Here is a 25148-nt window from a genome sequence, read left to right as displayed (position 1 = left end):
ATTGTATTCCTGTTTTGGCAAAAGCAGTCATCACCTTAAGATGCTCTTTAAAATTCAGATTCCTTTCATAAGTCTAAGATGTACACAAGAGTGGCTAGTTCCTTTTAGGAACTCTTAGTGAGACGGTAGAAGATTTAAGTGCACTCTCCTTCAATTGCTAAATGGTACAGCAATGCTCCAGATTATACTGTCTGTGTAGGTACAGTAATAAAAAAGCTCTAGTTAACAGCAACAAACTTTAAAAGAAAAAAAACACTTGTAGTTAGAAGAATTTTATTCACAGAAATATATCTTCTTGAAAATAGTCTTTCATCTTCTGAGTACAGTTCTACTACTTCAGCAAGTGCCTACATGTAAGAAAACTTGGTCCTTATACCTATTCCACATAGGGATTAGGAGTCATGGCTGGCTAACTCAATGAAAACAAGACCTACTGCTCTTTAGAGCAACTAGTACAGCAAAAATAAGAGGCAAGGCTAGATGTGAAAGAGAGAAAAAGTCTGTCCATCCTCTTGCACATCAACAGTATTGTTAATTAGGTTCTAGTTGCCTAGTGCTGCCCTGAGCCATGCCAGTACAACTCTGTTCTATTTGCATTGTGTACTGTAACCAGTAAAGAATCTAGATGGAGTTTAAAATACATGGTAAGTTCTGCTGGGGCTCACAGATAGAGCGTATTTTAAGCTTATAAGTATCCCTGCATCATTATAGAAGAGTTATTAAAAATACAAAACACCTCATCTTTTTTTTTTAAAGCAGCCAGTAGCAGCAATGGAGGATGATAACATCTGCCATTAGCTCCCTTACTCAGAACAGTCTCCCATTTTTATAGTAAAGGCAGAGTGGGTTGAAACTTCCACAGCAGTTGCTGCAGAGATGATCCGGTAAACAATTCCTCCTTAGTTACGCTTGCGTAAATTCAGAATACATCCTCCAGACATCAGTTTCAAGTTTACAGCTACTTAAAGAAGTAAATGAGTAATATTTATCTATTTTTCTAATTGACAGTAACCTATGGCAATTGCTCTAAATAAAACTACCATAAACAATCTACTAACTAAAAAAAATAAATAGTTTTGAAGGCTCTGTATTCCAATGCACAATTCCAAGTTTTAAAAGACTGAATCACAAATACATGAGTGTATTTCATCATTCTATTCATTGAATTGTTGTTCTGACTTTCTAAAAGCAGTAGCATCTTTTGATCATCACAAGAGTGACTGCTACGTGTAACCACAATCACTTGATTCTGACAAACACTGCAATACAGTCATAATTGTTTAAGTAAACCAAAACACATCAAACCAAACATTGCAAAAACAAATTAACAACCAACTAAAGCAACTGTGGCCAAATACACTACTGTCTTGCATATTTATTTCTATCCTTCTATTGGATACATTTTAGAAAAACTCAAACAATACAACATGCTATAAAACTATTTCAAAAAACATTTAAAAATATTGGTGGTTGTAGAGAAAACAATTCATCTAGAAAGTTAAATTTTGTAGAAAGATAAATTTTACAAATACATCTTTGCTTACCACTTGTATCCCCTTCTCGCCTTGACCTTGGCACACCACGGGAGACAGTATTTGAAAAGCCTTTTGAGGTAGCGCTTTGTAAAGAAGGCTGGCTTGCCGTTAGAGTCCATGCAAGACGCGACCCTAATTGCTGACGGAGGCAGTCTCCAACACCTGGAGCTTGATAGGATTGTCTAAAAGGACAAACGGAAGAAACATCTTGAAAACCTCGACTCTATATCCATCAACTGGTTTGGGGTATGCAAATTATGGAAGATGCCCTAAACTTGAGGGCTTTGTTTATTGAAAAAAGAAACATTAAAAAAGGTGCAGAACATACAAGCCGTTTATTGTTTCATACAAACCTTAACTTCCACCCCCCGCCCCCCCGTAACAAAGAAAGGGGAGAACAAATTTAAACAAATATTATCTCATATCAGAGAATGAGGTACTTAATTCACTGAATTGTATAGATATGCTGAAGTGGATTAAAAGTGAATACAATTGTTCCTATCTCAAACCACAAAATAAAAAAAAATAATTCCTACTTGAATTTGTAGTTACATGCAAGACAGAACTAAAGGTAAGAAGAGAAAAAAAAGTTCACCTTCCTTCTACTCTGTTTAGGATAGTTTGTATCGAGTGCCTGAAGATGTGATGGAGGAGGGAGCATCTAGATAGTTCAATTTCCCTCCCTTTCTAACTTGTCATTCTTCTCACAAAAACAGCTTTAAAAGCAAAAATTTTAAGAGCAGGAATTAACTTCCTGATTATTTCTGTACCATGATGATGAAAACACAGTTGAAAATATTTACAAGTGACTTTTGCCCCTGACAGATCCTCCATCTTCCCCTACCTGAATGTAAACATTTGGAAACGTTCACTTATTCAAAATAATATTAAAAAAAAAAAAGGCACTGAAAGAATGCCACAAAGCTGTGAAAACACAGTTGTAGTGAGAGATAAAACAAGACTACAACACAAACGTTCACGTATAAAGGTGGAGGAATTCCTTTGCCCTCTCACTCACCACACCATAATTCATGGTATGGCCAAGCAGCATCAAACTTACATTATTGTAACTGAGGAGAAGAACACAGCCTGCAGGACAGAGCAACAGCGTTGTGTTTAGCATTTGTAATGCCTCAGCAAGAGCACAACACTGAATTTAGGCTGTTATACCTCAAAAAGAAAGCACATTAAGAAAGAAAAGGGCATGAACATACAGAGGAGTTTACTCCTGCCATGGGCAGGGACTCCTCCCACCACACCAGGTTGCCCAAAGCCCCATCCAGCCTGGCCTTGAACACCTCCAGGGATGGGGCAGCCACAGCTTCTCTGGGCAACCTATGCCAGTGCCTCACCACCCTCTAAGTGAAGAATTTCCTACTAACTTCTCATCTAAATCTCCCCTGTTTTAGTTTAAAGCCATTCCCTCTTGTCCTATCACTACACTCCCTGACAGAGTCCCTCCCCAGCTTTCCTGTAGGCCCCAGGGAGGCTGCGATAAGGTTTCCCTGGAGCCTTCTCTTCTCCAGGCTGAACAACCCCAACCCCCTCAGCCTGTTCTCACAGGAGAGGTGCTCCAGGCCTCTGATCACCTTTGTGGCCCTCCTCTAGACTCGCTCTAATACATCCACGTCCTTCTTGTGCTGGGAGCCCCAGAGCTGAATGCAGCACTCCACGTGGGGTCAAACGCTCACAGAAAGATCTGATTTGGGTTGCCCAGTTCACTGGCTATAGGACTAAGGAGAGAGCAGCGAAGTTGTTATAAGATGGAACAGTTTGAACAGGTCAGACCAAGAATATGTTGGGAACAGCACAGGTTCTGCTGATATTCCTAAGCGGGCAGACAGATGAAATAACCTCGCTGATATACCTGCCTATACTTCATCAGGATCACAGGATGGTGGAGGCTGGAAGGCACTTCTGGAGATCACCAACTCAAACGCCCGCTCAAAGCAGGGTCAACTAGAGGAAGTTGCCTGGGGCCTTGCCCAGGCAGGTTTTGAATGCTTTCAAGACTGGACACTACACAACCTCTCCAGGCAACCCACTCCAGTGTTTCACAACGTGGATTTCCATGACCCACTTCACAGTAAAAGAAGGTTTATGCTTCAGTGGGACTTTCTATGTCACAAGCTCTGCCAGTCTCCTCTTGCCCTTTCCCTGGGCACAACTGAGAAGAGTCAGGCTCAGTCTTCCCTGCTCAGGTACTGACACGTACTGGTTAGATTCCCCAAGCCTTTTCTTCTCCAGCCTGAACAGTCGCAGCTCTCTCAGCGTCCCCTCACGCATCAGATGCTCCAACCCCTTAACTAGTTTTGTGGTCCCTTCTCTGGAGTTGCTGCTGTTTGCTGGCCCAACTCAGGAAAAAACCTTGGTGTCCTCGGAGGCGGTTATCCGCACGGCTGGGCTTGCTGCGCAGTCGGGTGCCAGGAAGGTGGGCACTGGGAACAAGGCAGCAGGTGTCAGCGGGAGCTGGAGGGCTCTGTGCAGTGCGGGGGTCTGCCTCTCGGCCTAGGGAAAGTGGACACTAAGGAGGGAGAAGGTCAGCCACAATCCTCAGGAGCGTAGACAACTGCTGAGTGGGTTGAGTTTTGTGAGGCTTGAAGAGAAAAAGGCTCAGGGGGCTGTGGCTGAGGCTTCCAGGCTAACGGAGGACAAGCCAAATGCAAAGTTGTGGGATTTGATGAATGGTTTTGGGAGGAAAGGATGCGCTCTGTGAAATGAGCAGGAGGTTGGTATAAAACAGAAGAGCAGACATCTTGCAAAGTGTATTTCCCTATGGTGTTGTGGCAGAAGGCAGTATCCACGGATTGAAAAGAGGATTATACAAGTGTGTTGAAGGCAGCTCTGTAAACTGCCATTAAAAAGGGTGAGCAAGGGTGCATTGTCTAACACCCAGAAGGCTACAGCTGGGGTGCAGGGCACCTTAAGGGGAACAGAATGTAGAGACGGGTCAGCTTTACATGTTCTTGCACTGCATTTTTTTTTGCCATTTTTTCCCCCTCATGTGTCAGATTCATAGGGTATGTTCTGCAGCCCTTGGATCATTTTTATGGCCCTCCTTTGGGGCTTTTCTGGTCTGCCCACATCTTTTTTGAACTCTGGGGACTCAAACAGGACACGGTACTCCAGGTGTAGGCTGACAAGCACTGAGCAGTAAAGGAGGATGATCACATCTCTATCTCTGCAAGTAATGACCCTGCAGATGCAGCCCAGGATCTAATTTGCCTTCATTACTGCAGCAGCACACTGCCAACTTATGTTCATCTTGTTGTCCACCAGGACCCTGCTGCTTCCCAGCCACACAGAACCTAGCCTGTACTGAGCTCTTCAGCTGTGTTGTCCCTGGTACAGGACCTTGCATGAGTCTTTATTAAACTTAGTACAATTCTTGCATGCCCCCTCTTCCAGCCTTTTCAGGTGTCTCAGTAAATGACTCTCCCTACTGAGATGTTGTACTGGGTCTGGCTGGGATGGAGTTACCTTTCCCTGCAGCAGCCCACACAGTGCTGTGCTCTGCACATGTAGCTAGAAGAGCACTGGTATCATATCAGTGTTGTGTCTACTGCTGAGCAACGCTGGCACAGCACCAGGACTCCCTCCAACCCCCCCCAGCCAGCAGGCTCAGAGTGGGCAAGAGGCAGGGAGGGGACATCCCTAAAACCAAAGGCATACTCCATACCATGTGTTGTCACACTCAGCAATAAAAGGTGGGAGAGGGGAAGGAGAGGGGGCCTCTCGTTATGAAGCCACCCACCCTTCCCAACAACCGCTATGTGTATTGAGGCCCTGCTTCCTGGGACATGGCCAAGCAACACTCATTGATGGGAAGTAGAGAGTAATTTCTCTTCTCTGTGCTTCTATGCAGCCTTTGCTTAATTTCCCCCCTCCCCCTTCCTTTTTCCTTTAATTAAATTATCCTTATCTCAACACAAGTTGTTTTTTTCCAGTATATTTTCTTCTCAGCCTCTTCTTCTACGGAGGGGGAGTGAGAGAGCAGTTGTGGTGGAGTTCAGCTGCCCAGCTTAGTAAAGCCACCACACGTCTACTTCATCACCCAGTTTAACATCTGCAGACTTGCTGAGTGTGCTTTCAGTCCCATCACCCAGATCACTTACGAAGATGTTGAAAAGCATGGGGCATAGGCATGGTATCTGTCCCTGTGGGATCACAACTTATGACAGGCTGCCAGCCTGAGTAAAAAAACATTGAACACCCCACTCTGAGCAGTTAGCCAATTTCCTAATTACCTCAGACATCCACCCAATCTGTATCTTGGCTGTTAAGAAGAATACTTACCTCCTTCCTTCCCTCTGACACCTTCTCCAATGTTTAGATCAAACCCATGAGCTACTGGGTGCTTTAATGAATCACTTAACTACAGCTTTCTGGCTGTAACTAAAAATGCAAGTTTGGAAGTACGCTGATAACCAGAGAAGGTGAAGGAACCAGTTATAGCTTCATTATTAAAGTGAAATATGATGTGTAAAGTCCAATGTCTGCATTTATGTACCTATGCAAAACCAAAGTCTGATCATAAAGGCACCTGCCATCAGCCTGAGGACAGTGTCTTTAGAACATCTCTGGGTACTTGTTCAAGTCTGGTCACAACTGCACCTTCCAGTAGGCATTATCAACACCAAAATATCAGCTGTGTCACCAAATCATGGACCCTAAGAGGACTATAGATATTAGTAATGGACTAGACTGATGTAAACACAGCAATTTCAGAGTTTAGAATATGCCTGGACATGGCTCTCACTTGCTTGTTTACACGGAAGATTATGCTCTCTGATGAATTGTACATAACGGTTACAAATAAGCAACTAGAAGAGCTTGTACACTTAGCACATTGATTTCAAATCTAGGTTAAACTGTTTGTTGTTGAGTCTTCCTTTTTTTTTTTTTGTGCGTGTACAAGTCAACTCCTCAGGCCAACATCAATAAATCTGTCATTACTCTTACAAACAATGGCATGGTGAGAGAGGTAAATCCTTGGCACAAGGAACTTTGTTCTCCAAAATATTGTTCTTAGGAACATTTGCATGTTAAACAGAAGCTAGAAACAAACCCTGGCAACTCCCATTAGAACATGAGCTATGCCTGTAAGTACGATCAAGTTTGTGTACTGTAACTGTCAAAAAAGCATCGTACGAAGGAAATACAGTGACAAGAAGTCCTAAGGATTTAACTGATTCAATAGAAAGAACAAAACACTGAAAATCTAGATGAAAAGCTGATTTTGTAACAAAATCCCACACAGAAAATTTATTTTGACATCAATCTGTACTGTACCATTTATCACAGGTCAAGAATGCTAAACTGATGCTAAAATCAGTTAAAGGATGCTGACATTGACCTAAATATGGCATGCCTTTATTCTTTTCAATATAAATAGGCCATCATCCCAAGACCTTGGTAGAAAAGGTACTGCTTGGTAGTGTCCTACATTAACAACAATCTCTGCCAATTACAAAGTAGATTTTTTTTTGTTTTTTCTTTCAAGTAAGTAAAAATCATTTGAAAAAGCAATGGGATTGCCATAAAACAACCCAAAGATTAAAAACATATATGTTTCAAGATAGAAGATGGCTTTTTCCTACTCTTTTCATCCTAAGAAGGAAGCAAATAGAAACCCTTGTTTCCAAGGGGAAATCCCTTTCCCTGGGACCCCTAGAAACAGATACTTAAACAGTCTCCAGTTTCCTCTCCAACTAACTGTATGATAGTCATCAAAAGGGGATCAAAGATAGGCTATCCCAGATTACATAAAACTGCAGAGAAGGTGGTGGTGGAGGAAACTAGAAGAGGACAAAAAGCAGATAATCTCTAGTCTTCTCCAAACATATTTATGAACTTAAAAGGCTTAATTTACCCTGGAAGGAGTGACTGTGGAGTTGGTGTTGGCCCATTGAGGGCATACAGGCTGATGCTGCTGATCCCACTGCTCCCCATGCTGCCAGAACTCTGGGCAGATTGAGCATTGCGGTCTTGGTAATTCAGCGGAAGGCTTTGAGGTCTGGCATAGTAATAAGGGGTTGAGTGAGCATCCCGTGGCAATGCTTGAGCAAAAAGCGTGGCATAACTTGATACCTGAAAAGGAAGCGAGTTAGAAAAAGAAGAGTTTTGTGAGTTGTTCTAAGTCATGTCTTAAGTTAACAGTAGCGTAATATTCAAGAATGCAAAAATAACTGAAGACCATGATTATGCTAAGATTTTTTTTTTTGCTAAAATTAAGATGACAAAAGAGCAAGTCCCTTACAGTAAGCAAAAGTCCTTTTAGCAACATCGCTTATTTTTGACTGTGAATTGTCAATAGCAGTAACTCTAAAAGCACTTTGGCTCTAGCAGAGCTGCAACCAGAGAAAGAATTTTCCTCTCCTTACTCCATTTCAAACTCATTAGTACATGAGCAGACATTACACCACCAAGCAGAAAACAAAACCATCTAGCAAAGTCACAGCTCAAGCTACAAGTGATAGACAGCTCAATTTTGCATTCACTTATAAAAAATCACAAACACTTGTGCCAAATGTATTCTTCCTTTTAACCTCACACACAACAACCACACACGATCTGGTTTCTAGAATCGTTTAAGTCTGGACAGTGACTCAATGACACCCAAACTAAGGAACATATGTTCACCTTTTCTCAGAACTAGCCAGTATCTTCTCACTTACCTTATTAGACTGCTTACGGGGATCTTCACTGAGACTAAGCAAGAGGTAGAGTATTGACCATTTATTTTTCAAAATGCCCTTTCAAAAAAAAAAAGAATTTATAAAGACTTACAACCAACTCATTGATCTATAATTTTTATTATCCAGTCTACTAGAATGTGCACATTTAAATTAATTTACCATAAAACTAACACCAGCTTGGAACTGCACTCCTAAATAAACTGGGAGTGTGCAATATAGCCTCTGTAACACTATTTTGAGCTTTCTCTACTACGTTCATGTCATGAACTATCGCATGCTCTGAGATCAGTAAGTACTTAAATTTAAAATTCATTGCTACTAAGAAAAACAATTTTATAGATTTGAACTTTTACCACCATTCCTACACACTTTCACCACTTAAAACATCTTCGACTTGGATCCAACTCTAACCTAAAAGTAAAGAAGCTTTTGGTACAATAGCTAGCAAAGAACTGTCTTTTCTTCCCCTTCCCCTTCACCCTCCTTTTCAGGGAGGCTTCAAAAGTTTGAAGGTGAGAGCAAACTGAGGGTAAATTTTCTGTTACACAGAAAACATCTTTCACATTAATTTTTGTTGTGAAAAAAACGACGTACAAATGACAACTATTTTATTACTGCCCAGCATATTCTATTGTGCTAAATACTTGACTGCTGCTAATCTGTTCTGGATTCTCCATAAAGTTATTTTTCACCTACCTCAGATAAATTTGTCCTCACATCTTCACCTCCTTTTACCCAATTCATTATCATGAATCATGGGCTTCTATACACTAACATTTTTTTCCCCAATCAGTATACCAACACACAGTACTCTTTGATTTATATTAATGTCAGCAGAACCAAAGCCAGCAAACCCTTAACCTTTAACAATAAAAACCTGTGACATAAATTCAGAAGCATGAGGACTGTTTAAGCCCTAGATTAATAAAAAACTTGCAAGGCATTGCCATAAAACAAGAAGAAACAGAAAAGAAAGAGCTGTCCAGAAACAGCTCTATAACATCAAAAGAATGCCTGTGCGCGTTCAGTTTCTTTACACATTTATTACACTACCTGCGAACTGAGCTTTCTGTAGAGTTCTGAAAACAAAGCAGCATCTGCTTCCCTTCTTTGTCGTACAACTGAAAAAAAATACAGATTAAAGAACTGAAACAAGTATAGTAATCACATCATAAATTATATATTGTGGTAAATTGGAAAACATAAGCATAATTATGTTTTCTTGGGTAACTGTTTCACTTTTGTCACTCAGACTTTTGCCTGTTTTCATGTTATCTGCACTCCTGCCCCTGAAAGTTCTTGCAGCAGGAGTGACCTAATACAAGCAACTGTTTCTCTTAGAACAAGAGACATCTTTTAAATTTTTTTTTTTTATTATTTATTATTATTGTTATTTTGAAGTCTAGCTTACCTTTCTGTAGGTTTTGGGAATTAACACAACTGAAAACAGATACGGGTAAGAATGTCATAAAGCAATTTAGAAAACAAAGTGTGATTTACATATTAGGCAATGAAAGAAACAAAAATAGCAATGTTATTTGGTCAAAGCCAAGCAGAACTTCAATGTCACAGAATTTCTATATATTAAGGAAAATAACAGTTTTGATTACAGCCAGTTATATAATAGGAGTCTTTGCTCAGAGCTTTAAGCTTTTAAACTTTAAACTTTTTTTTAAACTTTTTTTTTTTAAACTTTTTTTTTTTTAAACTTTTTTTTTTAAACTTTTTTTTTAAACTTTTTTTTTAAACTTTTTTTTTTAAACTTTTTTTTTTAAACTTTTTTTTAAACTTTTTTTTTAAACTTTTTTTTTAAACTTTTTTTAACTTTTTTTTTAAACTTTTTTTTTAAACTTTTTTTTTTAAACTTTTTTTTTAAACTTTTTTTTAAACTTTTTTTTAAACTTTTTTTTAAAACTTTTTTTAACTTTTTTTTTTAAACTTTTTTTTTTAAACTTTTTTTTTAAACTTTTTTTTTAAACTTTTTTTTTAAACTTTTTTTTTAAACTTTTTTTTTTAAACTTTTTTTTTTAAACTTTTTTTTTTAAACTTTTTTTTAAAACTTTTTTTTTAAAACTTTTTTTTTAAAACTTTTTTTTTAAAACTTTTTTTTTTTTAAACTTTTTTTTTTAAACTTTTTTTTTAAACTTTTTTTTTTAAACTTTTTTTTTTAAACTTTTTTTTTTAAACTTTTTTTTTTAAACTTTTTTTTTTAAACTTTTTTTTTTAAACTTTTTTTTTAAAACTTTTTTTTTTAAACTTTTTTTTTTAAACTTTTTTTTTTAAACTTTTTTTTTTTAAACTTTTTTTTTTAAACTTTTTTTTTTAAACTTTTTTTTTTAAACTTTTTTTTTAAACTTTTTTTTTTAAACTTTTTTTTTAAAACTTTTTTTTTAAACTTTTTTTTTTAAACTTTTTTTTTAAACTTTTTTTTTTAAACTTTTTTTTTTTAAACTTTTTTTTTTAAACTTTTTTTTTTTAAAATTTTTTTTTAAACTTTTTTTTTTAAACTTTTTTTTTTAAACTTTTTTTTTAAAACTTTTTTTTAAACTTTTTTTTAAACTTTTTTTTAAACTTTTTTTTAAACTTTTTTTTAAACTTTTTTTTAAACTTTTTTTTAAACTTTTTTTTTTTTTACTTTTAAGCTTTAAGACGTCTTCAGAAAACCAACTTCATATCAGAAAGTCACATTTAGAAAAAAGGTAAGACAAGATCTAAGGAAACTTTAATAATAAAACAATTGCTGCTTAACATTAGACGTGCTAATTAATACTAAAGGCCACTGCAAAGTACATTTTAACAAGTCACCTACTGCAAAACAACTCCAAAATAAATATAAAGTTAGGGGGATGTATCCAATCATGACCACTAACATCTAACTAGAAGATGAAGTTGGGGAGAAAGAAGATGAGGGAGATAAACCAGCTTCATTGTTCCTTGCCTGTTGAGGGAATAGGCAAAAGCAGAACAAGGGTATATGCTGACGTGCTGCTTAGTACTGGCCAAAACACATAGAAATTCAATGTGCAGAAGTGTTTATTGTAGAATACAGTGTTTCGGAGTTGCATCTGGAGAAACTCCGATGGGCTTATTTGCCTATCAGGAAGTAATGGAAGCTCTGATTTAGCAAAAAAAAACGTGCTTTAAAAGGTTACAAGAGAGCTGAGAAGAGCTGAGAAGCTGCTGAAATCATTATCTGGCTTTTTAAAAGGAATGCCTCACAACCTCATTGGATTCACCAAGTAACACCTGACTAAAAAAGCAGCATAGAGCACAATGTAACATAACCACAATTTAACTTATACTATCACAGTCTAATGCTTTGGCTTTGAGAAGGTGGTTGTAGATAAACTTGTAGAAAAACTGAAGGCAAGAAATATCAGGAAAGTTGTATGAACAATGACTCCATCCATCCCCAGAATGCTCATTCATTAGGTTTCACACAGGTGCTCATGAAGTTAATTATGCCAAACAGTAATATTTTAAGATACACCTCAAAAATATCAGTCTTCCAAACCAAAACTGGAATTTATGAAGTCCAAATAATATTAAAATTAAAGAAGTACAATATTAATTGTTCTTTATTTCTGTGGTGGCTAAGATAGAGAAAATGATTCATACTGCAGCAAAGGAAAATTAAGCTGAGCATTCAGAAGCATCAGAACTGTTAATACAAACAGCCACTCAGGGACGGCAACTAGGGGATTCCTGGAATTTCTATCACAAGCTTTTCAAGGACAGTCATAACAAACAGAACTGTCTGTGAGGCAGAGTGGTCCCATCTTCAGAGGAATAAAATGATTAGATAATTTACTGAAAAACTTCCACACATATCTAAGAAACAAAGATGCACGTACGTTCTTTCTTGATTTTCTCTGCTACAAGAAATTCATCCCGTTCAACGGTGGGAGCAAAGTTGCTTCCAATAACTCTCACTGCATACTGAAACTGCTGGGCTGCATCAGCTGAAAGGAAGAAGAAAAAACCTCTCAGTTAAGCAGACTGCTGAATTTCTATTAAAAGGGAAAGAACAAAACAGTTAAAGACATAAGATTACTTTGCTATGACTGAATTTTGCATAAATGTACCCAGCTTAGATCAGGTACTGCTATATTACGTTCCTTAGACGCACTTCTAACCAGAGGGCAGTGAAGTCCAGTTTACCCGTGAGCAGGTATTTCAAACACACTCACCTATACATACCCTATAAAGAGTAATATACAGAAATTTGTAAATAAACCTTTCCTATTCTGTTCTGACGGAAGAGACACTTAGGTCTGCCTAGTCTAAGAGAGCACTGGCAATCTTGAAGTTGCCCTGCAGCTCTCCACAGCCTGAAGCCCTGCGGGACTGGGCACAAAGTCATGCAATTTGGGTACACATAGGAACAACGCAGCCATGTTCACCAGGTACATTCTCTCATCCAGCACCAAACTGGGTTATCCTACCTGTGGATGTGAACTCAGATGTCTGCAACAGTGGTTTTACCAGTTTGTGCGTTGTTTTCAGATGTGGTTTTTGTTTGTTTTAAAACCAGTTTACATGGTTTTACCACTTCAGGTCAAAGCTAGCTCAGAGATACCTGCATCTTATTCCAATGCATAACCCACAAGCCAGTGATCTCCCTCCACTACTCTTTCATCATGCAAAGGTTCTAATTTTAATCTCGTTGCCAAAAATATTGATGCAAGCATCTCTGCTTTGTGGGAAGATTATTAATCTGGTAACACAGAGATAGGGACAGCTCGGCATTAATGCCCCTACAGCTTAGTCACAATCCCACTTACTGATATGGAAGACAATCAAGCAGTTAACCCTATGGACACGTTGAGTGCCATTTGAAGTGCAAAGTGCTGGATAAGTTTCTAATCTTCATATAGGAGTAGCTATAATAACACAAAGGGAAAACTTTATGAGAAAAGTAAAGCACCTAAGTGTGTAGAAACAAAGAACCACAGAAAGGTTTGGGCTGGAAGAGACCTCAAAGCCCACCCAGTTCCAACCCCCTGCCATGGACAGGGACACCTCCCACCAGCCCAGGCTGCCCAAAGCCCCATCCAGCCTGGCCTTGAACACCTCCAGGGATGGGGCATCCACAGCTTCTCTGGGCAAAGTCTAGCATCAGCTACACATTTCCTGATTTCAGGGAAAAACACTACTCAATTCCGGGTATTAGGTCCGTTTTATATATAAAAACACTGCATGCCAAGGCACGTTCTACTCAGTTAAGCAGTTAACTTACAGAGAAAACTGAAGTGCAAACTAAACTTGGTACAGCAATGGTTCAGCCAAGGAAATAAGAAGGGATGCTGGTTTGGACAAACACTATCAAAAGGAAAAGGGAAATGGAATAGGACAAAGGTCCACTGGAATCAGAGATATTGAAAGACTTCCTAAAGTGGCAGGTAGGGAAACAGGCCCCTAAAAACCATGCTGGGTCAGTTAACTATTTGCACTAAATTATTCCAGACAATAATACGAGTTATTGTATCTTCCGTTAATTCCTCAGTTGTGCCCTCAGGAGCAGCTGGGACAGTTAGGTTTCTCTAGTCATTCTTAGGTATCTTTTCTTAGATATCTTTTGTTATAGTGACTCGATTAGAACTACAATTTAAAAATAAAATTGCTAAAGAGAGTTTCAAGTCAAATGACCTGGATGAACTAAAGTCAGGATAAGGTCCAAGGGTTAATGTCAGAGTACTTGATCATTACAAAATGTGCCTAGATTAAATAATTAAAAAACTGATTATGGACTAAAAAGTGTGAGAGCGAAAAAGATCTCTAGTAAGTTAGGTCAATGTTATAGAAAAACATGAAAAGGAAGCAATTAAAAAAAAAAGAGGTGTCTTAAAAACACACACAAATTCAACCACAGCAAAGCCACAGGCACCTCCCCATAGAGTTTCTCTTCACTAACGAGGCGCATTACTCCGGTTTTCTAAGGAAAACAATGTTTAGGAGTTCATTTCTATACTCATCTCCACCACCCTCTCTTACCACCCTTTAAAAAAAAAAGGAAAACGAAAGCCAAAAATCCCAGAGGTCTCCACGAGGCGACTGGCAGAACCACCACCCAAATAACCTTGCCAGGGGGTCAGAATGCAGCACAAGCTCAGCAGTTCGGCAGTCTCACTGGTCTGTCAGCACAGGTTTAGCAGTGTCAGGTACTGCCTCCTGCCCAGACTGAAGCCAGAGAGCTTGGAGGAACAGAGACGTGTTTGACAAGAGAAATTTTTGATGAGAGAAAGTACAGAAAGGGAATGAAAGAACAAGCTGGCACCACTGCAGCCGAAAAACACTGAGGTTCTACTGAAGAGAAGACCTGAGACAAACTTTCATAACCTTACTGAATCAACTTACTTCCTACACATTTGTAATCTTGCAATATATCATAGTATGTGCATCTTAACAAGTATTTTTATTTTCAAGTCTACTACATATTTTATTATTCAACATCCTGCTGCATCTGGACAATACAGCATTACTCATTCAGCTGCTTCTGCCAACTTCTCAGTATGTTATGATAATTACTAAGTCTAACGCTTAGAGAAAAAAATAGAAATCAGAGCACTCTTATTTTTTTTTTAAACCAGTCAGCAATGCATAATGTTTTTCCTTTGTAAGCAAGGCTGTATGTACTGTTTACTCACTTCTTTTTGTTTCTGAAAAAAATTATCAGTCTTTCAAAAAAGATTTAAGTGCTATGCTTCTTCTCTGATGTTCCCTGTGGTTTTACAGGTTCAGATTAAATTCAAATGAACCAAGATTCATACGAAGAGAAATCAAGTGAGTTTACTATCTGGTACTTCATAATCACCTGATGCAATGATTACAAAATCCAGCAAAGATGCATACAAAGTCTCTAAAGACTCTCTGGAGTCTCATTTCTTCAAGAGACCTGACTCAAGAAGACAGCTAGCTATACATGGCTGCAAGGCTTTTTATTTTTGTTGCTGTTGTATTGTTGTGCACGTGTGCATGAGAAAAAGATATCAGAATACGGACTTACCTTCAAAATAATGGAAGAAAAATCATGGACTTCACTACCTGCCTGTTTTCCAATCTGCCTTTGACACCAGAGTTTAGGATTATCTATGTTTTTCGTTTTCTGTTACAATGGAATATTGATGGCAAGACAGAGACAAAAATTTGTATGCAGGTTTCTAGACAAAAGTCTTGAACATTTAAACCTAAGTTCTCAATCTAATAAAAAACACAATAGGTAATTTATCAACAGTACAAGAAAAAAATCTGCTACTTAATGGGGAGGCTTTGACAACAGTCATAAATGACCTTCTATTTCAACATGAACTATAGCAAGACTACTTAAACACAGAAACCTAGTAGAGTTTTTCCATACTATCATAAGAAGGCATGTGGGAAAGATCTTTAGTTGAAAGACTACAATTCCATCAAAAAAACTCTGAAGATTAAACCTGTTACACTATTAATGGCATGGCCCAAAGTTATCCATGCTACACATACAGATTTGCACTGGAAATGCAACAGCATTGTCATAACAGTGTTGTTTATTATTATTATTTTTACTATGTTTTATTTAGCTTCTCTTGCTTTAGTCATATAGAGTCCAGCTTCTTTTACAAGCAGAACTCCTTGCTAAGGGAGTTTCCTCAGCAGCAAGTTACTTCTTACAAGTCTGTAAAATAACTTCAGTACATGAAGCGATTAAGCACGACTTAATACTGATCTCTGTCAGTAAAAATAAAGAACTGCATCGTGTATAAGTAATAGACGTTTAATTGCTTCCCTCTTCAAAAAGCAGTTGTTGAGACAGCAGACAGGTTTAAGACACACAGGTGTGTGCCTATGTATGTGCACATGCCTCTCCATCAAAAAGTCATTCAATATAAATCTGTTATGGAAGAGCAAGTTCAAGGGATGTGATGCAGGGCGCTGATACAGCTGTTCACAGGGGAAAGGGGGAAACCACACCAAGCAGGACTCATTTTCCAAAGGCCTGATCAAATAATTTGAAGCAGACAAAGACGGACATTACCCCTTCAGTAATATGCATATACACAGAAAATTAATTATACCTGTAGGCAGCCATACAGTTAAACAAAGCAACAGCACTTGCAAATCACAAAAAAAGTTAAAAAGTCTCTCATTTGAGCGGAGCAAGCTATCAATAGCTCAGAGATCCACAGTCCACCCAGCCATTCATACCTTCCTAAAAACAGTGAGGTATAAAAACTGAACTGCTTCCAAAGGCAGATAACATTTTAAAGTCACACAAAGTGCAAGTTTAGCACAGGCAAAAAAATAGAGAAGCAATACATAAGAAGAATTTGGTAGTACGAAAAGAATTGAGTAGTACAAGAAGGTGAAGTTCAAAGGAAAAGTTGAAGAAAAAGTAGAATCACTTGGGCAGCATACTTCCAAGAAGCCAGTATTTCAGACCAAATACTGAAATCCAGCAGGTCTTTTGCTAAGAAGCAGCTTTCAACTTTACCTACAACTCTAGGAAATGGATTGAAATTCACTTCACAGTCTTACACTTTTTTTTTCCAACATAATTGGTTACAGGTCTCTAAGTTTAAAGGGAAAAAAGGCTACAATTGCTGCTTCTGTTTTCAGGACTTGTTTCAAACCATGAAACTATTATGATTGTTAGAGATCAAACACTTGGTTATTTTAACTTGCCTGTAAGTGAAACCTAGAGGACATTTCTGAAAAAAAGAAAGTTCATCTAGACCAGTCAATAATCACTTCCTTAAAACACTTCAGAAATTAGCAAGCTCTCCATTATTTCCTCTTCCAGACAGCTGCCTCTTCCCAAACAACAGCTCTGTTCAAATAGAGATACAGCATTATTGAAAAACAATGACATTAAACCACATGCAATGTTCCATGGGTGGTAATGAATGACTATTGCTGAAAAATACTCAAACACCGTTACTGTAAGCTAACGCATGCTCACAAAAAGCTTTTTTTTTTTTTTAATAGTAGCAGTGTGTTTGCTAAACACCTAATGTGCTACTGTTGCAAAACTAAGCATCAAAGCTGTAAAATTTGAGAACCTGCTCACACATGCTGTGAGCAGCTCCTGATTTCATCAATACAGCAATGCTGCTACGTCTTCTTTACGCATCATAGCTGTATCAAAAGCTTTATGTCAGTACGAATTATCAGGAAAGAAAACAATTATATTAATATAAGATGCCATATACTGATAAGCTAAAATACCAGTCTGAAATGCCAAGCAATGTTATGATTCTATTTCTATTGGCCTTCACCTTTAGAGAAGTTTAAGATAGCTAAATTCATTAAGAGTAATAAAAATATATAAAACGTAAATGAACAAGTAGTCTCTAACGCTAATTTTTACTGAAGCATTTAGAATTTATTTTAAATTAACAGTCCTTTAAGTAACCACACTCCTGTCCTACACACACACACACACTTGTCCTTACTCACAGGAGATGCACAAGATTTGAAGCACAGCACATGAAACACAACCATTCTTTAACTCTGTTAATATCACTGGTTCTTGTTGCATTGTCTGTAAAAAGATGTGAGGAACATCCCAGTGAACTATCAGCAACATGGGTAGATAGTCTGCTTGTAACTTTCCCCTTGCTATGACCTTTCATCTAACTTGTATGTAGTAACAGAAGCAAATGCAAAGTGACAATTAAACCTCCATTTCGTCTTTTGAATAAACTCAGTGTTACTCCCCCCCCCCAAAAAAAAATTAAACTTTTTTTCCAATTCTTCGGAGCTTAAAAGTAAAATAAAAATGTAACAACAAGAAAACCACTGAGATGACAGATTAAATTAAGGCCATAGCAAGGGCCTCTGATAGCAGATTCCTCTCCAAAGATTGAAATACCACTTTCTAGAGCACGCATACCTCCAAACACTAAAGGAGTTTGACATACAAAAATCTTTTTAGGCTTCAAAAACAGGGAGATACAGCTTTAATATTAACAGCAGTATCATTTGATGTACTAAGAGCTTTTAAAACTGACACACTAACTAGTATGGCAGTCTACAAAGTCTGACTGTCTGAGACTTCCAAGAGGTTTCCGAAAGATAGCTAAGAACAAGAAACTCTGTCAGGAGCATTAAATTCATGCTCAGGGAGCAGCATGCAGCCTTGCACAACTGCTGGAGTCCACAGATGAGGAAGAAAGTAAGTCATGGAAGTTACTGCACAGGCAGACAAGTTCTCTGCAAGATCAGGTGTTAGTGTAAAAGTGAGGTGGATAAACTGGATAAACCCAGAAAGGTTGCCCACCAACTCTTAGACACTGTGAGGATGTAAGGAAGAGCGAGGCCAGCAATCCCATCACAGAGCACCGGGGTCCCCGGCTAACTGGGACTGGTGGCTGCAGACAAATGGTGCCACAAAAAGAGAGGGCTTCCAGCCCTCACTTAGGCTATAGCACAGGAACAGAGGTCTTTCAAAACTTTCTTTCGTTCTAACAAAAATATTGACGTATGCTTGTTGTTTGGTTGGTTTTTAGTTCTTCACATACCTCAATAGATCTTGAAACAAGTTTCTCAGACGCAGAAGAGTTTGCCAAAAACAAAAAAAACAGCAACTAGGACTATGCAGCTGATTGATTTTGGAAACGCGGGAAGCCATCTATATAGTGGGTGGTCCCAAAATCAGGGATGGAGAAAGAACGGCTCTACTGCTGGACAGCTCTGCTGTCACAGTGCATCACAGCACAAATTCACTTCAACACAGATCTCAGACAAGTGGGGAATGCAGGACGTCACAGGTAGAAGCAGATCCCCCAGCTGACAATGGGCTCGATCGGATTTGCTGAAGGCTTCAGGCATGGCATTACAGAGTAAGACCACTCTTAACTCACATCAGCTGCAGCACGCTATTACAATACAGACATCATAAACTGAACCCTTCAGCACCTACTGAAGCTATAGCTGCCTTGCTAATGTAATAGCAAACAAGCGCTGAGCAGGATAGTAGCCAAGCAGATGAAGCCTTCTGAAGTACAGAGAAGCACAGCAAGTGTACAGGCAGAAAGATCCATTAGATCAACGAATCACAGCTCCTTTCTATTATTAATCCATATTAATTACTTCAATAACTTGTACTTTACTAGAGCACTTATTCTAGGAAGGTATCAAAAGCTAGCATTTCAAGAAGTTCACAGCAGGATAACCACATAAGTGGTTAAAGATGACTGTGTGGACCTAGCTACAGCTTCTTGTGACTATTTTTAATTTATTACAGTACTTTCTACCAAAAAACTCCACAGAAGTAATTACACATCATAAATCATTTAACAGAGACCAAACTAATCATACTTGTAAAACCTGTTTCAAAAAAAAAAAAAGAAAAAGAGAATGTGTATACAAAGCAGCTTAACTTCATCAGCACCCAAGGATGGGAGAAGTTGCATGCACACCACTAACTGCACGCCAATACCGTACTTCAGACTTGTCCAGTGCTGAAATGAAATCAGTTAAAAGCTTGAAAACCAGTTAGATGTTAGGTAACACAGAAAAAAGCCATACACACCTTTCATGACTGGGATTTCATCCACAAAGACCTCCTGCATTATTGTCTCTATGAACTGTCCGTCAGTAGCTGGGCTGCTGACATGCTAACACGCATGCTACAGCTGACTGTTTCAGGAGAAGCCTCATGTTAAAAGGGTGAGTCTTTAGTGCTCAAGTCCCTTATAACACAAGAATAAAGAGCATGTAAATATGAGCTTCTAATCTGCCACACGCATAAAACTGTGGGCAACAATAAGTGCAGTGGGTAAAGCCTTTTTTTTTTTTTTTTTTTAAAGTTGTTTAAGAAATCCTTCAGTAGGAGCTGAAGGATTCTAATAAGTTCTCGGGTAAGTGAGCAGACAGTGGACTACTGGCTGCACACAGCAGCTTACCACGATTTGGGGCAAAATTTCTCCTTTGTCACACACACCTGAGACATCTTAGTTACATGAGTGGAATCTCACCATACAGGAATAGGTTCAGCACTTATTTTTTAAAAATATCAGAGTTCTCCTCCATGTTTTCACACATCCAGCTGGCACCCTCCAGTCAGGAGACAGGGAGATGTACAGAAACTAAGGCTTGAAAAAGAAGGCTACACGTAAAGTCAGTAGAAGTGGCGCACCTCTCCTCACTACCTGTACCATAACTGATAAACATGGAGTTTTCTAAGCGTAATAAACGTAAGTAAGATACCCAATACCAAGAAACAAGCTTGGATTAAGTTGAAATTCACCCTCAAATTTAAGAAAATCGGATTCAGCATCAGCAATATAGAAATAATGGCCTAAAAGAGGGTTCCAGCACTGCCATAAAGACGATTTATTTATTTTTTAAAGCAGAAATAGCACAATAAATTTGAGATTTATGGTAGTGAAAAAGTTTGAAGCGCTCTTACATATAAGCATACATCAACTGTATTAGGAAATGTTTTCTAGGGAATTTTAAAAGTGAGAAACAGCTTTAAAAGCCAAGCTATAATAGCAGCTTGGAACTGTAGGCCGATGTGAAATATCCTTTAATATACAATTAGACTAGTTACCAAAATACATATGATTACATAAAAGCGCATGAGGTGTTACACAGCTTACAAGCTAAAAGTGATTTGGGGGAGGTAGGGGAAGAGTAGGAGCCACATCCTGAGAAAAACCTCACACCAGAGATTCCTGACACTGAATTCCTACAGACTGACAGTTCTGGAAATGGGATGTTCATGGCTTTGCAGGTGATTTTTTTTTGAAAATGGAAAGGGAAATTAGACTCAGATCTCTAAAAGCATGGGGGGGGGGGGGGGGGTGCGGAGGTAATTTACACCTCATCACTTGTTTTCTACATTTTAAAGATAACTCATTTATAGGCCATGCTTTAGCCAGTTTGAACCAAATTTTGTACAACAGGTCAACACTCAAAGGTATCAACCACTATCATGCAAATACCCAAAGGCAACCTGGAGTGACTTTTCAGAAGGAAAAGAGCGCACGTAAGGCACTTCAGAGCTACTAATAACATGGCAGAAGCCCTCTCCCGCTCAAAAAACGGATACCACGAAAGCTAGGTCATGAATTTCCCCGCCGAGCACTGCCCACAAACAGAGCAACTCAGAAAGGAGCCGGGGCCCCGCTTCTCCTGCGGGGCCACCGCGGCACCGGATCGGCACCGGATCGACACCGGAGCGGCACCGGAGCCCCCCCGGGATGGGGGCGGCGGGCAGCCGTTACCTTCGCTTTTGCCCAGGATGCGGCAGCACAGGCTCTGCAGCAAAACGTTGGGGGATTTTTGGTCCGGAGTCGCCATCGCTGCCGGGGAGGAAGAGGAGGAGGAAGAGGAGGAAGACGGCAGGGAGGCGAAGAGGCGGCCCCCGCCGCCCCGCGCAAGCAGCCGGCAGCGCGCTGGGCCGCTCGCCTACGGCGCCATTTTAACGTAGCCCGCCGAAAGCCGCAGCGGCCGCCGGCCCGCACCCACAGCGCCGCTGCGAGGGGCGGCCCCGCCGCGCCCAGCACGGAGCCGCCACCGCGCCCCCGAGCCCCGGCTCCGCCCCGCCGCCAGGACCCGCCCGCCCGCCCGGCCCCGGGCCCCCCGGCAGGGAAATGGCGGGCGCCGGGCGCGCCCCTCGCTGGGCTTTGGGGGTGGGAGCGGCGTTGTGGGGCCGGCTGGGACAGCCGAGTAGGGTTGTAGGAGAGTGGCAGGCTTAGAGCTCACGGGATGGCTCTTCAAGTCCTCCTGATGCTGGGTTTAGGCTCTTGGGAAGCAAGGTGTAACTCGATGAAGTTAGCAGAACGTCATACCGTGTCAATAAAGGGGGTTGCACCTCCACTAGGTGAAGGGAAGGCTTCAAATCTTAATTTATTTATTATTATTTTTTTGGTGCCAAACACCGAAAGAGCCTCCGTTCAGCTCTCCATGGCTTGCCAAGCATGGGCAGCCCAGTGCCACCACCAGCATTACCTCAGGTGGACATGGTGTCATGGAAGGGGTTGCTCCACCAAGCAGCGAAGACATCTAAGACATTAAGACATCTACTGTTCCCATCTACAAAAACAAACAAACAAACAAACAAAAAAGACTGACAGGAAGTGGTGTTGCTCTACAAAATCTTTAAGTTCTAAGGGAATCCAGTCACTGGCAAATACCCTGTTACTGCTTGTGGATGGGTATTACAAATTCTTTCTGTCAATTTTAGCAGTACTAGTTGTGTCATATTTCTAAAATCTGAAGACATTATAGAGGTGCAAGGTTGTCTCTAAATTGTAGAGGTGTGGATTTGAAGGGTGGATAAGGAATAGGCTGGATGGCTGCAACCAGGGACTTAATGTCAACAACTCAAAGTCCAGGTGGAGACCAGTGAAAAGTGGTGTCCCCTGGGGGTCTGCTGGGACCAGTACTGTTCAATACCTTTATTAATGACAAGGACAGTGGGATAGAGTGCACCCTCAGCAAGCTTGCCGATGACACCAAGCTGAGTGGTGCAGCCGACACACTGGAGGGAAGGGATGCCATCCAGAGGGACCTGGACAGGCTTGAGAGGTGGACCCACATGAACCTCATGCCACTCAACAAGACCAAGTGCAAGTTCCTGCACCTGGGTTGGAGAAATCTCAAACATGAATACAGGCTAGGCGATGAGTTGTAGAATCATAGAATGGCTTGGGTTAGAAGGGACCTTAAAGATCATCTAGTTCCAACCCCCCTGTCATAGGCAGGGATGTCACCCACTAGATCAGATTGGCCAAGGCCCCATCCAGCCTGGCCTTGAACACCTCCAGGGATGGAGCATCGATTGAGAACAGCCCTTCAAAGAAAGACTTGGGAGTGCTGGTGGATGAAAATCTCTACATGAGCCAACAACATGCACTTGTAGCCCAGAAAGCTAACCATATCCTGGGCTGCATCAAAAGAAGTGTAGCCAGCAGGTCGAGGGAGGTGATTTTCCCCCCTATACTCTGCTCTTGTGAGACCCCACCTGGAGTGTGTGTTCAGCTCTGGGGCCCCCAGCACAAGAAGGACATGGATGTATTTGAGCAAGTCCAGAGGAGGGCCACGAGGATGATCAGAGGGCTGGAGCACCTCTCCTATGAAGAGAGGCTGAAGGAGTTGGGCTTGTTCAGCCTGGAGAAGAGAAGACTCCGGGGAGACCTTACAGTGGCCTTCCAGTACTTAATGGGGGCCTACAGGAAAGCTGGGGAGGGACTCTTTGTCAGGGGGTGTAGGGGTAGAACAAGGAGTAATGGCTTTAAACTAAAAGAGGGGGGAGATTTAGATTAGAAGTTAGTAGGAAATTCTTCCCTCAGATGGTGGTGAGGCACTGGCACAGGTTGCCCAGAGAAGCTGTGGATGCCCCATCCCTGGAGGTGTTCAAGGCCAGGCTGGATGGGACTTTGGGCAACCTGGTCTGGTGGGAGGTGTCCCTGCCCATGGCAGCAGGTTGGAATTGGATGGGCTTCCAGCCCAAACCATTCTGTGATTCTCTGATAGGAACATGCTGTTAAAATGGCCTTACTCAAGTGTGTCTGCAAGCACAAGTATGATTACTAATTTAAGCTTTTCAGCTCCAGTAAAACTACATCCTACATTATGCTGCTGAAATAGCGTAACAGCAGTCAATTCTGTTACATTACTGGGAATATACTATTTCATTTCTAGCCTCTTTTTCCTAAGGAATGAGGCTTATATGGCTGTTCTGTGTGTCAGTGCCTCCTCATAACTGCTGGATCTGTTGAGCAACTTCAAACAAAATTAGTAGAGAGAGCTCGTAAATATACTTAATAAAAATGTTATAGAAGTCAGTTGAGTTATAGAAGTCAGCTGAGAGTACTAAGGTCTAAGTTAGTGCCTCCTCAAAATGAAAGGACAGGAGGACTTGGTTCTCCCTATTCTGCTTGCTGCTAGCAAACTGCCCAATTGGTATGCACATCCTGGACAGCAAGCTATAGCTAGCTCTGAGCCAGCTGAAGTACCAGCTACTTCGTGCTGGTTCAACAGATCTGGAAGATGCAGGAACTGAAGATGTACGGGACAGAGAACTCTGGAAATAACATGGGAAGTTGTCAGAAATAAGCAGGAAGGTGCAAGCTGCTGGGAAATACAGAAGACAAGCTACATTAATTCCACTGCTCACAGAGCTCCTTGCTTTTCTTCTTCATGAAAAGAAGCAGCCTGGCAATCCTGCCTTAGCAATGCTAGCTCTGATGAAGCAGTCTGCTAGCATATGCAGGTTGTCATGGCTGTACCAATTCCAGTAAAACTATGGTCACTTCAATCAGCTTAAGATATTCCCCAGCATTTTTATGGACATACAGAATCACGTCTTAATTAGTTTCATTTTTGAAAAGTGAGAAAGAAAAAATATCAACTACTTGTTCTTATTGTACAGCTGTAAGCTCAGTTCACAACAGTGCTTGGCCTCTGAGCACTGCACAATTAAAAAAAAAAAAAAAAAGTAAAGGTAATTACCCTTCAGATTGTTTTAATGCAGAAAATACATCAGTTAGTGTAGCTGAATGCATGCTTTTAAAAGTCTGACAGTGACAAAACAAGGAATTTTATTCATCCACAGAACCTTAAAGAAGGAAGCTTATAAGGGAGATGGTTCTGATAGTTCTGATATAAAGCTACTTAGCTTTGTAACAGAAGAATGTACAGTGAGATCCAGTAGAAGATGGAAGCTGAAGCTTGGCAGACTAAGGCTAGAAAAATCTGTGTTTTAAATTCAGTAGGGATATTTAATCGGTAGAGAAATACATTTAAGGGCATGACACTCTCTCCATATCTTCAGCATTTTAAATCAGCCTTCTGTTACAAACTTAGCAATCAAATACAAATTGATGCAGAAGCTACTGAGTAATTGTTGAGTGTGTGTTACACACAAGATCAGACTAGAGGGCATCACAGCCCTTTTTGGTGTTCATCTGTTTAAATTGAAGCA

General features: G+C 40.1%; 1 protein-coding gene across 1 annotated transcript in view; it reads right to left on the bottom strand.

The window, feature by feature from the left end:
- Nucleotides 1-21714, bottom strand: part of TUBGCP3 (tubulin gamma complex associated protein 3) — a 55514-nt gene extending 33800 nt beyond the window's left edge. Inside the window, 6 exon segments of the mRNA XM_040560902.1 lie at nt 1545-1717; nt 7408-7625; nt 8213-8290; nt 9287-9354; nt 12088-12195; nt 21445-21714. Of these exon segments, the coding sequence (XP_040416836.1) occupies nt 1545-1717; nt 7408-7625; nt 8213-8290; nt 9287-9354; nt 12088-12195; nt 21445-21520 (721 nt within the window). The 5' untranslated portion in view covers nt 21521-21714.
- Nucleotides 21715-25148: the final 3434 nt, after the last annotated feature.

The sequence above is a fragment of the Cygnus olor genome, chromosome 1 (assembly GCF_009769625.2).
Source record: "Cygnus olor isolate bCygOlo1 chromosome 1, bCygOlo1.pri.v2, whole genome shotgun sequence".
NCBI lineage: Eukaryota > Metazoa > Chordata > Aves > Anseriformes > Anatidae > Cygnus > Cygnus olor.
Note: the sequence above shows the minus strand (reverse complement) of the source record. Positions and strands in the feature narration are given on the sequence as shown.